The sequence below is a fragment of the Dendronephthya gigantea genome, unplaced genomic scaffold, assembly GCF_004324835.1.
Source record: "Dendronephthya gigantea isolate DGI-Jeju-01 unplaced genomic scaffold, DenGig_1.0 000104F, whole genome shotgun sequence".
Classification (NCBI taxonomy): domain Eukaryota; kingdom Metazoa; phylum Cnidaria; class Anthozoa; order Malacalcyonacea; family Nephtheidae; genus Dendronephthya; species Dendronephthya gigantea.
Window position 1 is genome coordinate 68753 of NW_021163114.1, and position 16211 is coordinate 84963.

At 37.7% G+C, this 16211-nt stretch overlaps 1 protein-coding gene across 1 annotated transcript in view; it reads right to left on the reverse strand.

Annotated features, from left to right (window-relative positions):
• LOC114534646 (neurogenic locus notch homolog protein 2-like) overlaps nucleotides 1–15845 on the reverse strand; it is a 34397-nt gene extending 18552 nt beyond the window's left edge. The window contains exons 1-6 of the mRNA XM_028556116.1: nucleotides 15834–15845; nucleotides 14249–14479; nucleotides 4786–4967; nucleotides 3761–3963; nucleotides 1000–1265; nucleotides 53–427 (exon numbers count right to left, since the gene is read on the reverse strand). Coding sequence (XP_028411917.1) covers nucleotides 53–427; nucleotides 1000–1265; nucleotides 3761–3963; nucleotides 4786–4967; nucleotides 14249–14386 — 1164 coding nt within the window. The 5' untranslated portion in view covers nucleotides 14387–14479; nucleotides 15834–15845. The remainder of the gene's footprint in view (nucleotides 1–52; nucleotides 428–999; nucleotides 1266–3760; nucleotides 3964–4785; nucleotides 4968–14248; nucleotides 14480–15833) is intronic.
• Nucleotides 15846–16211: the final 366 nt, after the last annotated feature.

A 16211-nucleotide genomic window follows, 5' to 3' on the forward strand; every position in this document is an offset into this window, starting at 1 on the left:
GAATAAAAATTGGTACTTGGCTGTTAGAAGCGTTTTTGTCATTCAAACCAACCTTATACTCCTGTATATGACAAGTAAGGTTTTCAGAGTCAAGTAATGGAAAGGCGAAAATCCCCGCATTACGACATGGCCGTCGTCTTCTATCACATAATCCGGATTTTCGAATATCATAAACAAGTGGACTTGCGTTTAGCGATATCGAACAATCGGCAGAGGTGTAGTCCTCGTGGCAAATGCACGTAGAGTTTGCGCAAATTCCATTATCGGAGCAATCGTTAGGGCAGAGTGACATTAGGACATCGGTGTTAAGTTCTATACTTCCATCTGTCGTGTTTTTATACGATGAGATATTATTAAGAACGCTCGCAATACAAGACGTCTCCAACGCTGCAAAGTTAGCTGTTGCCCAGGAAAAGTCCTCAGTTGCCTATATTAGTGTATAAAAAGATGTAATACAGGTATATGAAAGCTATCTGATCAATATTAGACGGGAATTTCGGAGTGTGTGGCATAAAATGTCTTCCCATCAGCTTTTCATGTATTGTGGACCATCTCAAAAAACCCATACAAAAAGCTTTAATTTATTTTAAATACATGTATAAAACGGCGAACTCAATGAAGCTAATAATATATAATTTTTGGCTTCACGTAGGCTGACGTTAGTGGAGCAATAAACTTTAAAAAAGTTTTTAGGCAATGTATATTTTAGCTATATGTGTGGTCATTTGGGGGGAAATTTCTACAATCCTACATTGCTTGAAAACATTTTTTGCTAAGCAATATTGGAACTGGTATATTTTATTTTTTTAAAAATCGGTGGTTGAGTGTCGATCTGCATGGGGGACCTGCTCTAAAAAGTGTTCTTCAATCTCTCTGACTTGATTTTGCTCTTTAACATAACTGGGGGACGCCAAAGGCTTTCACGGGGGGTTAATTGGAAGAGTGTCTAGGAGCAATTCGCCCAAAAATTGCCTCTTAATTGCCCAAAAAATTTTATACCTGGATATCACTTATACACTGCGTTACTATATTATCGACATCCACATCAGGTAACTGACTGCACGCTTCGCCGGCTTCAGAATAACGAATTTTCTTTCTGCAGAACTGCGTAACATTTTCTTTAGTAATTCCCGAAGGTGTCGGCCATGTTAATGTAACATTAACACTCTTAACCGCTGGGTTAAACGGTGGAATTAGATCCTGATCATCAACTGTATCGTCATCTGGTATCAAACCACGTTTGGCACGAGGACTTTTGCACTCACCTGTGAAAGACGTATGCAGTTAAATGCAAAAATGCAGTTACTTAAGTTTTATAAATCATGCATATGAACAGTTTTTTTACTATTTAATTTTGTTACTGAAAATATATTCAGTAACAAATTCAGTAACAAATGTAACAAATGTTATATATTATAACGAAACAGTTGTATAGCAAGTGTATTCATGCTTCGAATAGCTAGTTCTGTTTTGTCTATAATCTTTTATTCACACTCAGAGAAAAAACATTTTTCACGTAATTGTTTCCAATCACTTTTGTTCAGAGAAATGAAATATATTTAATTTAGGTTGAAATTATAATGAAAGAAATATTTCATACCATATACAGAAAGAAATATTTCTTTGGTCTATACTTTTAATTCTTTATTCGTCATTAATTAATCCCCGAGCCGGTGCGGAGCACCGTGCGAGGGTACTAATTCCGCTCGGATATTTACACCCACGATGTGCAAATGCGAAATCAAAGTTGTCCGCCATTATGCAATGGACCTCACGCCATGGACGGTCTTCTACGTTACGCGCATGGGCCAGTGTGAACTACTAAGTTCTTGATTGGTCGAGACAAAAATTTGTATTTTCAAACGTCAATGAATAACTGTCATTTAGCAAAATTTTGACAAATTTATAAATTTATATTTTCATAAATATGGAATATATGTATTTTTACTAAATTAGAAGGAAACTCGAATGAGGTCAGGACTTTTCACGGTTTAACAAATAACAAGACCAAATTTTCGACCGAATTCACCTTGTATAATGAAGTCGGGAGATTTTACACTTGATAATACTTCATCCGACACAGCATTAAAAAGTAATTCTTTTGTGGCAAACACAACTTTAATATTCTCAAATGTATTTCATTATAAATCTGAATGTGTTATGTGATAAACGACATTATAATTTCATTTATAAACTCCGTTTTCATAATGACAAAAGGAAAAGAAAATCAAAACATTCCCGTGCAAAAACCAGTCGAAGCGTAACATAAAACTTCGGAAGTTGTATGAGACGTCTGATGTTATATTTCATGGTATTTAATAATTAAAACTAGAAATACATGCATGCAGCAACCCCTCGCCTCGGTTGAACGAAATCAGTTAAGCATAGGGATGGTAACATGATTGTTAGAAAATTTATGTGGGTTGGGGGTTTTGGAGGGTACATGGTATAGAGAGAAAAAGAAAGAAAAGTATGGAAATATTTTTCTGTACGTGGAAACACTGTAGTCATAGCAACTTGCGTTGCGACGGCCGTATATTTTTAAAGAATCAAAGTTTACCCTCATATTTTTGTGAAAAAATGGCAAAAATACGACAAGATTCGTACCTTTTTCGGGAAGTTAAGTCACTCATCTATAGTCAGTGTTATGGTAAATTGTTTTAATTATTAATTACCATGAAATATAACATCAGACGTCTCATACAACTTCCGAAGTTTTATGCTACGCTTCGACCGGTTTTTGTCATTATGAAAACGGAGTTTATAAATGAAGTTATAATGTCGTTTATCACATAACACATTCAGATTTATAGTGAAATACATTTGAGAATATTAAAGTTGTGCTTACCACAAGAGAATTACTTTTTAAAGCTGTGCCGGATGAAATATTATCAAGTGTAAAATTTGGTCTTGTTACTTGTTAAACCGTGAAAAGTCCTGACCACATTCGAGTTTTCCCCTAATTTAATTAAAAATACATCTATTCCATATTTTATGAAAACTTAAATTTAAAAATTTCATCAAAATTTTGCGAAATGACAGTTATTCACTGACGTTTGAAAATACAAATTTTTGTCTCGACTAATCAAGAGCTTAGTAGTTCACACTGGCGCATGCGCATAACGTAGAAGACCGTCCATGGCGTGAGGTCCATTGCATAATGGCGGACGACTTTGATTTCGCATTTGCACATCGTGGGTGTAAATATCCGAGCGGAATTAGTACCCTCGCACGGTGCTCCGCACCGGCTCGGGGATAATTTACCATGACACTGACTATAGATGAGTAACTTAACTTCCAGAAAAAGGTAAGAATCCTGTCGTATTTTTGCCATTTTTTCACAAAAATATGAGGGCAAACTTTGATTCTTTAAAAATATACGGCCGTTGTAGCGACTAGCGAGTTGCCATGACAACAGTGTTTCCACGTGCAGAAAAATATTTCCATACTTTTCTCAATTTCTATTTCTCTTTTTTCTCACATAAATTTTCTAACAATTATGTTACCATCCCTACGTATACGCTTAACTAATTTCGCTTAACCGAGGCGAGGGGTTGCTGCATGCATGTATTTCTAGTAAATTTTATACTCTTATAATTCGTTAATGAAAGGAGTATGTTAAATAATCCAAAATTCACATCCTTAAATAAAGTTTCAACTGCATTACAGATGTTTGGTGAAAATGTTTATACTCGTTCTCTCGTTATGACAATAGGATTAAGCGATAAATACACAATGTATATAGAATACCAATGCATACCAATTCCAGAGCCTTTGTGATCTTTCCTAGAGTTAGACTCAGAACGCAGCGTTGGAAAACAAACTCTTTCAGCATCATTGCCACAACGTGATCTTATACTACCACGTGAACATACACAGATCTGTTGATCACATCCATCGTCGATATGTGCTTCTCCGTATGCGTTGCCCTTGTAGTCAAACAGCGTCAAACGGGTACGAATTCTTTATTATGAAAATAAGGCGTAAATAATTAAGAAATAATTAAGAGTAACATTAGTAGGGATTTCGAGTATATAGACCTGACAGATATACTTGAAAAAAAATTAAAAAATAAGTATTGCCGAGAGGCTGTTTAAGCTTAGTCACGAACTATATTTATCTAAAGATGCACTATAGTTTCACTATAACTTCAAAAAACAATTCGACTTGTATAACTTTTGTTCATTAAAATTAATATAGTGTATAAAGAAAGAAAGTTCAGGAGAGTTTTATAGGCAACAAAAAGGGATAAAGTCAAAAACCTGAAATGTTCACTTAATTCCATTTAAGGTCGTTTAAAGGTTTACTATAGTCACACCGTGGTCGTGAGTATGAGTATTTTGTAACGTGAAAATTCTCTTGTAAATTCCTGTTGGTTCCACTACATAATTGGTTTCATATTGTCTATCTAATTATTCTAATATGCTTTATCGACTCAATTAACTTGTCTTCAATTAATGTAAATATAGAAGAGTTATTCTTCTTTATTTGTTTTGTGAAACAACTTACAAACTATTTTTACATGTTATTTCCAGTGGGTCAGATGTGAGAGGGGGATTATTGCATAGAGAAACGGCCGAAGTACCAAGTAGCTGTGTTTAATTTGACTCAAGCCTAACTAACCCTATGCATAATCAACGAGCAGTCTGTAGATATAATCTCGAATTCCAATAGCATGAAATATAAATTGCTTGTCGTTTAATATGGTTAATTAATCACACTATTGTCTATATGACAGAGGACTACCTTTTATAATGTCATATTTGATGTTGCCTTATAAAATACCTCCAATGCTCTCCAAATTCGTTCGGGGTATTCCACTTGCCAAACTCGTCGTCCGGGTTCCCATTGTTATTACCACAAAGTCCATCACATGGATGTTCGGGGTCCACCGGAGCAGTGACCATAATATTTAACCCACGCAAACCACGATTGACAGCTACTCGGACACCTGATGGCAATGTTACCTTAATGATAAAACAAATATACTTCAAAAGAAGCATTCAATTATTTGACTAGGTCATACTAAAATGGAGTGCTCAACCGTGCCTTAACGGAACATGAAAATTACGCTTCAATAGATATATCAGTTTCAAATGTCTCGAGACGAGTGGACTCCAAATCATTTCTCCAAATTTTTTTCTCCGAACGAGTCGAAATTGGTGCAGTTTATCGTTGGGTATCATGTGATTTTCCCAAACTTTTTATACAATAAAATCAGTGGCGGATTTAGGAAAGTCCAGAATAAATTACACAGCTTAATTTTAAATTCAAGACACCTTAATAACAACGCTATTGCATGTGAAAAAAATACAGCTGGGGATCAAGAACTGGCATTCATCGTGCAGAAAGGCAACGAGACATAGCAATGGCGACATAAATGATGAAATGTCAAGGGACACAAAAATAAAAAAATATTACATGGCACTACTTCAAAACCCATCGAAAATTGGTTGAGTAATTTTTTAGTCCACTAGAATCGTGCAAAAGTACAGTATTTGGATAGTGCTTGCGACGGACGGCGAAAAACGGCGATCAAATTTGCAAAATATGGCTGAAATCGTGGGGGGTAAGTGAAATGAAATATGTCGTATCGCAACAAAACATTGTTATTTCGTAAGAAATTTATAATAAATATATTAAAATAAGCATGTTTTTTCATCATATGGCAAGAATTTTTAGAAAATAGGAAAAATTAGACTTTGCCAGGTGAATCTGTAATTTTATGCATAATTAGCAGTTAATTTGGAATAGTAAACATTCATTTTCTTGTAAAATATGAAAGGCTAATTTCACCCTGCAGTGACCACCCCTAAAAGCAACCATTCTGAACCATATAAACCATTCAGAAAGACTGTAGCTTTGATAATTCAGGATTTAGAGCTATGTCGACTATGCCGTTTCTGGGTGTGGTCAGTTTCACGACTTTCGTCCCGGATTCACATTTTGGCACATATGCCATGTTTACCCTAAAACAGTTGAGATCACCTGTCCTAAATGAAATGCATACAAACTCCTTTACAGGTCCTAGACTATAGACTTTTCAGCTGATGTATTGATATATTTATCTTCGCTTCAATGCAATTCATGATAAATAAATACAACACTACCAGTTGAAACATCGTATAATCGAAATATTTGTTTCGAATGCCATGGTATCAGGTATTTTAGCTGTTCCATGATCATTGTGTTTCAAACTTCAAAATCTCGATTCTCTTAATTGGCAGTGGTAAGACAATTATTTTTCATTTATTTTATTTTGAATATTATTTATTTATTTCACTTTGGGTATCATACAAAAAGGCCTTTCATTTCGAGACTTCCCAATATTCCATATATATATATAAGACCTTCGTCAGAGAAGTGTGTGATACAGTGTATCGAAAGATCACACACACTGAAAAGTATCTGTCTTTTGATTCCCATAACCCAAGGCAGAACAAAGCAGCTGTTGTAAAAACTTTGATGGACAGGGCTGATACTATACCATCAAATGAAGAGCACAAGCAAGCTGAAAAGACGAAGATCATAAATGCCCTTAAGATGAATGGATATACATCACCATCTTGGATGTTTACTTTCGCATATTACGCATGCGCTGTTAAGACAATCCATAAGCAGATAGCTTTCAGTTTGCCGCACACGGAAAGATTTCGGCACGCGAGGCAGAAATTATGAAACATGCTAGATATTTGCCGTAAGTGGCACGAATGACCAAAGTCACCGGAAAAGTCGCCCGCACACGAGAGCAATTGGCTTACGCCAATGGCCACGAATGACTTTTTGCTAAGCACATAGCTCTAGTGTGCGCCGGCCTTTATCAACCTTACAATTTTCAAATGCGCATTACAAAAGTTAAGAAATTTACAAATAAAAATATATTAAACTAAGAAACGTTCCGAGCTAATCAAAAGCTTGGCGAAATAGAAACGTCTTGACTAATTGTTTAGAATTATTTACAGAAGTACAATTTCTAATAGAGTACGGTAGACTGTTCCACAACGCTGGAGCAGCCATACAAAATGCTCTATCTCCTAAACTCTTAAATAACTTGAGGGACGGAGTGCTAAGTAGCAAAGTATTGTTAGAACGAAGACTGTATCTATTAGATTTTTTAAGACTAATAAGGTTACTTATATACTGTGGGGCCATTCCATGAATGGCTTTGAACGTAAGTAAAAGTACTTTAAAGTCAATACGGTATTTGACGGGTAGCCAATGTAAGTTTTTTAACAGAGGTGTAATACGACAATACTTCGATTCTTGAAATATTAGACGTGCAGTCGCATTTTGCACTCTTTGTAACTTAACCAGCTGACAATTGGGTAGTCCATACAACAAACTGTTGCAATAGTCCAAACGACTTGATATAAATGCATGTATTAGTATCTCAGTCAATTGTCTGGTAAGACATTTTCTTATACGCCATATATTATATAAGAAATAAAACCCAAAAGAACTAGTTCTTAAAATGTGCGTGCTCATAGAAAGGTTAGAATCCATCCATACACCAAGATTTTTACCAACAGGTTGAGGAGCAACATCAGTGGTTCCAACTGTAATGTGATCAATGTTAACATTGGCGAGTTGTTGTTTAGTTCCGATCAAAAGGAACTCCGTGCTATCATCATTCAAAAGCAACTTGTCTTCACTCATCCATTTTCTTAAATCTTCAATGCAGCGTTCCATGGCTATGACAGCATCTGATTGCTCAGATTCGACTTTAGGTCTAAATGCAACATACAACTGCGAATTATCGGCATGCATAGCAATGAGCGTCTGGTAAGTGCCTCTGAATGACCTCAAACAGTTTACTCACATAAATTGTAAACAATAGAGGTCCCAAGCAAGATCCCTGAGGAACGCCATGAGGCATATCAAACCTATCAGAGACAGTACCACGAACAGTGACACGCTGAGATCTCCCCCATAGGTACGACTGGAACCAACTAATTGCTGTACCGGAACCCTAGTTTAGATGACAAACGCTCTAACATAATACCGTGATCTACTGTATCGAAGGCCGCACTCATGTCTAAAAGAACAAGAAGTGAAACATGTTCTTTGTTCATATTCATCAGTAAGTCATTTTTCACTTTCAACAGCGCAGTTTCAGTACTATGGTTTTTCCTATATGCCGACTGTCGTGGCGGATACAAATCATGATCCACCATATGAACATGCATCTGTTCAAACACAGCTCTTTCAGCAAGTTTAGACACAAATTGTAAATTGGATATCGGTCTAAGATTCTGGAAGATCGTTTCCAAACCAAGTTTTTTCAGGAGTGGATGACCAAGTGCCTCTTTCCATAACTGTGCCCTGACCAGTTTGAAGAGACAGGTTGATAATTTGTGTTATGATGGGAAGCAATGCATAACACTGAGAAACTAATTTAGATGGCAATGGATCTAAATCACAGGTTTTCAATGCAGCACAACCAATTTAAGTTTTCACATCAACTTCAGAAAGGGCACTAAACTCTGAAAACATTGGCACGGACTCTCCAACGGCGTGTGTAACAGAAGCGTTCTGCAAATCTCTAGATGAGCCATACATCTCGTTATTATCTAGTTTTTTCCGTATGTTTCCAATCTTTTGTACAAAATACTTTCCGTTGTCACTAACAAAAGCTTCACAGTTTAAATTAGGAGGAAGACCATCATCATGATGTTGACCGAACAGGCGTTTACTTGCATGAAAGAATTTTCTCTGATCACCACTATTCTCCTCGATGAAACTCGTATAATATTCTGAACGGGCTCTACGCATGAGTCTATTAACTAAGTTTCGTTTGCCTTTGAAGTTAACAAAGTCTGCATCTGACTTAGACACTTTCCATTTCTTCTCTGCATTTCGTACCCCATGCACGCTTTGCTTTCCTAAGCTGTTCATTAAACCAAGGCACCCGTGGTCTAACTATTATCGTTCTTGTTTTAGGTGGTGATTGTTTATCAAAAAGTGCCTTCAGAGTGTTATTATAACAGGCAACCAATTCATCTAGATCGTTTGGAGGGTTCGTGCATAGATCCGACATAGCGATATCATGGTTCAGAGAAGACACATCCACTGATTTCCATTTCACAAAATTGAAGCATTGTCAGAGAGGTAACGGTCAGTATAAGGTGGAGTTCTTATAATTCTGTCTGCTTGGCAGGTTATAAACAGATCGAGGGTATGTCCATGGAAGTGGGTTGGACATGACACATGCTGTTTGAGACTGAACGACTCCAGTAAGTCTTGAAAAATAATCGCGTCAGAATCATCCATAGCATTAATGTGAATATTGAAATCGCCGACGATTAGAAGCTTTTCATCCGTCATAACAATTGACTCGAGAAAGTCTGAAAATTCGTTAAAGAAAACTTGCGTAGAGACCTTATGTTTTTCAGAATACGGGGGGCGATAAACAATAACAACACGAAGTTTCTGTTTTGACTGAAGTTGCACACACCAGTCCGAATACTCAAATGACTCCATTTCATCCGCATTATTTTTTACAACTTTAAGACAATCTCTGTACAAAAGTGCGGTGCCACCCCCACGACGACTTCTGCGAGGCTGGTCTACAAGCTTATATCTGCTAGGACACAGCTCCGCCCGAACAACAGCAACTACCGAGGTGAGCCATGTTTCAGTGATAGCAAATATGTCAGCTTTAGAATCACAGACATAGTCAAAAATATCCACTGACTTATTTCAGATCTTGCATTCAATAGACAAAAAGACAATTGATGATTAACGTTACAAAACACAGGCAAACAATTGATCTTAATTAAATTGTTTGGGTTCCGTTCAACAATAGGCCGTGACGAACTGCTTTCTCGCACAAATACAATTGGTTTTATAGGGCATTGTTGTTTGGAATCAGGTCCTGGATTAAGTTTGAACACTAAATCACCAATTAGCAATAGGTGGAACGACGCTGTGGAATTTGCATAGTAAGCACATGGTCTCTGTAACGTGTTTGTTTATTACGGTACATTGTAAACTCAACGAGAAATCGTGAAAATGTAGTTACATGCTTACAATCTATATACTATGATATGTCTGCTTTTGTAATTGTCTCGCACACGCCGTCTGCTACGCCTGTCCATCAAAATTGCGTCGTGACGTCACCTCATAATATCGTGACATCTTTCCCTTTTCTTTTTGACAAAAAAAAACAAAATATAAACTACGGAATAGACATGTATACAATCTTACTAAGGTACTTCAAGTTAGAATTGTTCAATGCTCTCAGTTCATTCCATTACATATTCCTTGTGCCACACAGGTATGCATCTTATGCGCTCTGAGCGTCGTGGTGGTTTTTCGCTGTTCTCAGCCGAGGATGCACTGTCTAATGATGGTGTGTGTTCGGGGTTAGCTTCATTCTCCACCAAACGGTTCTCTGGTTCCCTTCTGCTCTGCTCAGGTTCAAACTCAGGATCACTCCCAGCAACAGGTGGTGTTGGGGGTCTTTCTTGCGATGCCCGGTAGCGACTTCGGCGGTACTTCCTACCACTCACATCTACTTCGTATGATCTGTTGTCTAAAACCCAGGTACAAGTTCCAAGCGTCCATTTTGTTGCGTTTGGCAATTTCATTCGGATAGCTTGATCTTTCTTCAATGGTTGAAGAGGTTGGTGTGTCTTGTTATAATGGTGAATTTGTCGCGATTTCCGAGCAACTAGTTTATCTCTTGTGCTTTAACTGATTGGCTGTTTAAGAAAATTTTTGTGAGTTGGTAGCAGTGTTCGCGTACGCCGCCCCATCAACCATTGGGCAGGAGATGTTCCCAAACCGTCTGTGGGGTATTCCCCCAATCTAAAATCGCCAGCAATGGGTCTTGACCAGCAGCTTTGGCTTTTGTCAACAGCATTTTGCAGGTCTTGACCGCATTCTCTGCCCGGCTATTTGATTGCGGGTAACGAGGGCTCGACGTTACATGCTTGAACTGCCAATCACTTGCGAATGTTGAAAATTTTGCAGCGGAAAACTGAGGTCCGTTATCGGTTATCACTGTGTCCGGGATTCCATGTCGTGCAAACTGGACTTTGCATGCTACTATAACTTTGTCGGCGGTAATTCTCGTAAGTTCTTGGACCTCGAAGAATCCATTCCAGTGGTCCACGAGAAGGACAAAGTGCTGTTTTCCAAGCTCAAACAGGTCCATACTAACCGTTTCCCAGGGACGAAATGGTAGTTGGTATGGTTTTAATTCTTCACGACATTGTGCAGGTTGATGCACCTGGCACGTTGGGCATTTTGAAACTAAATCTTTAACCTCTGCGTTCATTATAAGGGCCAATACAACACTTCTCGGGCTCTTCGGAGACAGCCTTCTATTCCAATATGAGATTGGTGAATCTGCGTCAGCATTGCTGTCCTCATTGATGTGGGGACTACTAAACGTTCTCCAGCGAAAACTAGTCCATTATCTACTAAAAGTTCACTTCTTTTGTCGTAGAAGGGTGACAAGTCCTGGCTGCACTGTCTCTTGAATAAAGGCCAACCATTCTTTACATTACATTGAGATCTTGAGCAAACTCGTGCATTCGCCTTTGCCAAACTTCGGGTGCACTCGAGATTTCGAAGGGCATGCAAGTCCAACGGTACCGTCCGAAAGGGGAGTTGAAGGTTGTCAGATAACTTGAGGCTGTGTCAAGTTTGATTTGATGAAATCTGTCCTTAGCATCGCAGAGTGTGAATTTCTTGGCACCCGCCAATCTTGATGTGACTTCGTCCACTGTAGGTAGTTGATAATGCTCGCGTCGTATAACACGATTAAGGTCTCGTGGGTCGATGCATATGCGGATCTTATTCGGCTTGACAACTGCCAACGTGCTGGATACCCAACGAGTGGATTCTGTAACAGGGACAATGACTTCTCGATCGACTAGTTCATCTAGTTTGGCTTTGATTTGGGATCTTAATGCGACTGGAACTCGTCGAGGGGCGTAGATAACTGGCTTCGCCGAGTCTTCTATAGTTATCGTGTGCGCTCCTGGTATCTCGCCAAGGCCATCAAAAACGTCGGCATACTTGTCTGCAACATGCGGTTTGTCCTTTGGATGCTTTATTGTCAGTGCCCGAATGACAAATTTACTCAAATTGACAACACCTAGAGCAATGCTTGTATGTAACGATAGTACTGGTTGATAATCTCCGTTGATAATATTAAAATTCAAGGTTCTTTGCTGATCTCCGAACCATACAGGCAGTTTAGCTGTTCCGGTAATCTTACGGTGCTCACCTGTGTATGAAACGATTTCCTTCTTGCAGGGTTTTAGGCGTTGCAATTGATTGTCACCAGTGACTTGTATATATAGGCTTGTCGGGAGAATATCACATTGCGAACCAGTGTCTATTTGAAATTGAACCGAGTTTTCCGCCTCTGGCTTCGAAATTTGCAAATTAATCACAGCTTTGCGTGCTTTAGACTCGTCACCGTCCGAAACAGAGCTGATACAGTAATGATCTTCTTCGGTTTTTTGATCGACTTCCGTAGTTTGGTTGATTTCTGTTCCATTGCTATTTTTTCCTCGACATTTCCCCGCAAAATGATTCATCTTATCACAATTAAAACACTTTCTTCCGAACGGTAGACAATCCCATTCGTCGTGAGTCATACCACAATTTCCACACTCCTTAAGCAATCCTTCCTGATGGCGGTTTCGCATTGGATATCTCGGTGGTTTTGTCTTTCGGGATTGTTTACCGTCTAAACCAGTATCTTTGAGTTCTCGGTGAACAATACTCATCAAATTTTTGAAGGACAATATCGACATCATTTTGATTCTCATCTTCTCCCCATGCAAATGTGTCGTACGCTTTGACACCGTCCTCGCCGATTACGCTTAATAAGGTTGATATACTCTTACAATTCCCTCTTGTTTGTGTACACCGATTGCAATCTCGTACCGTGTCCATGATTTCTTCCACGACTTCCATGCAGTTGCCAAATTATCGTCGAATATGAGCGATTTCGGCGGTGGCAAGTTCGATGGCGCTACATATATTTGTGGCGCCTGAGCCATTTGTGGCGCTTGGGCTTCTCCTTAATTGTGGCTTGACCATTGTTTTATTTCAAATATCCAACTCCTGACACCATGTAACGTGTTTGTTTATTACGATACATTGTAAACTCAACGAGAAATCGTGAAAGTGTAGTTACATGCTTACAATCTATATACTATGATATGTCTGCCTTTGTAATTGTCTCGCACACCCCGTCTGCTACGCCTGTCTATAACGGCGTCGTGACGTCACCTCATAATATCGTGACAGTCTTTTGTGTCTTTTTGTTTGAATAAGGAAAAATGAGACAAAAGGGCGTTGATGAAGTTGACACACCACAAAGACGAGTACGGGATCAGGATAAATGCAAATTTGAGCCCAAAAGCAAACGCAATAAAGCTAAGTGATGTATTCGGCCTCTGATGACAATTCGTTTCCTTTAATGTATAATACTTATCTGTGTCCAAAGTCAACCAATCCCCAGTAAAATCAAACTTGAAATCCAAGGCCAACTGCCGAAGGCTTACAACAAGAGCTTTTTTATAGCAGGACCACTCTTAACGTTCTCTTCAGTTCGAAAAATATGGTATGGACTCGCCAATGTCACCGTAAACAAAATTACAATAAAATATAGCTCCATCCCGAACTCAAAATACTTCTTTCTTTATCATCTGTTGCGACCATAAACCTCATTCGCTTTATCAGTTGTCGTTATAGCATTATAGAAGAACGAAAATAATAAGAATTTTGATAAAATACGGAGCTAATGCAAGCACATCCGCACGGTCCCACGGTCACCTAAACGTTTTTTATATATATATATATATATATATATATATATATATATATATATATATATATATATATATATATATTTATCATTAAGAATGTCCATGTCAACACTGATTATTATCGTTCTCCCAAACTCCCACGTTTCTATAACTGTATAGAAACACTGAAAATGTTTTCTATTTCTTAAATGTGTTTTTTGTTAGTGCGTCTTTTGACTTCCAATAAAAACTACGCTTTTTGTTGGATCTTTTCGAACCAGTTAGAAGCCTCGTTTAGGAAACAGATTATTGACAATTTACATAATTAATACTACGGACTATGTAACGAATTTGCAACTTTTTAAACGAAATTTCCAGTTTTGAAGTTTGTTGGAAGCGAAGATAAAGCTATTTTCGTTTTATAAGTGCATATGCATGTCGTAACTATTTACGAAACAGGTTGTATATATAGCTACCTCGTAGTGATTCGAACTGCCAAGGGGGGTTACATTGGAATAAAACCTGCTGAGTTTAACATCACGAAATTGATAGGCTAGGAGACGTGATGTAATTTTGCTTCGCCACCATTGACGACTTGGTGTATCGTAACACATGTCGTAAATTTTGTAAAACAAGTTTTCTTTGATGGCGACACCACAATTACAGCTTGGCGATCGTTGATCACACGCTTTCTGCCTAACTTGAATCTAGGAATTTAAATACATAAGAATTTATATATTGTCTTATTTAAAATCTGCAACATATGTCACAAACATAAAAAATGTTAAACAGCTATTCTTCATTTCTTCAACCCCGATTGGGCAAGGCCCCACTGATCTCGTATCATTTAATTGCTGCGCACTATTCTTGACGTACCTCTTCCCATTCTTACGCGCGACCTATATATTGTCGAGAGTCTCGATTTGTGTCTGTCTTTCTGTCTGTCATGATTTTTACGGGGAGGCAGGGGGGGGACGGAGTTAGGGGGGGGGGGTACGGAATGAGGGGAGCGTACTGTCCAAGCACGATTTTGTCCCGTATGTTTCTTCTATTCTTCATGCAACCGTTGGCTCTACGGTTTCATATTCACTTTTACAATCATATTCAGATTCAGATTATGACATGATATAAAAATAGCAAGGTATCTGTCGTATAAAACGTGGAATAACTCTGCTATACTTTCCATGCAATAGTTTTTTCTCTGCGAGTTATCCTGGATCAATGCATTGGGCATTATTTGATTTCCGGTTCTTTTCCTAAATTGTCTCTTACTGTCATTTAATATTGATGAAATAACGTTCCAGTTCAAGCTTAGGCACAATATGGCCATATTTAAATTTTTATTTACTCAGCTTTATCTCATTAGTTTTTATGATTGCTATTTATTTTAAATCCATTATCATTAATATTTGTACCACTGTAGGCTAATTAAGATTTATGATTATGACAAGTATGAATACTATGATATGATTTATTTTCTATGTGCTACTGATTCTTCATTTTTTTGGGTTAAATTTTGCTCGTTTTGATAATTTGGTACAAAATGAGCTCAAAATATAGAATTTCTTGGACAAATATTCTCTGTGAACAACAGTGTACCGAAGACAGTTTTCAAAACACTTTGAGAATGCTAGCTTCTACTATAAATTATTTTACTTTAAATGTCAATTTTAAATATCAAGAGGATTCCTCAACTTGCCCAGAAGTTTTAGTTGTTCTAAGATAGGAAGACAAGTAATAACCAAATCCTTTTTAAATGTATAAATATGATGTGTTGAACACTGTATATTCTATTGTCAATTATTATTGATAGTTAAAGACAGCAATTTCTTTGCTAATTCCTTTGATGACATATAGCCTGAAAATACAATAACGTAATATGTATGACCAGGTTGTGCATGTGAATGTGGTTATATTTTAATCAGTGGTGTGTCAAACATGAGAGTAAATTTGTTTCCTTGCACGAAAGAATTTTATTTGAAGTTCCAGAGTGCGCTTGGATTGTTTTTACTATTCTCGATTAATCTTGAATAAGTATCAGCTTTACACTTTCTTACTAACTTCTCTATTAACTTTTTTCCGAAGGTCTTTGTATTGGGACCACTGATTTGGTAATTTAGATTTGATTGCTTTCCTACGAAGAAGATCACGTTTTTGCATTAATGGCGATAGTTCGGCGGTCATCCATGTCTTTCGTAGAGATATACCTCGTATACGCGACTTTTTAAGCGGAGCATGCTTATCTATAAACGTAGTGAAACACGTGTTTCACTTAAAAACCGCTTGGTCTAAATCCTCGTTGGTAGTTATCGATGACCAATCAACATAAATTATTTAAGATCGTTAATGAAATCTGACTTACTATTAGGCCGTATTCTCTGCCTCTGGCACGAAAAGTCGCTTAGAAAACGATTTTCGTTGCCCCCCTTCGGTCACTAC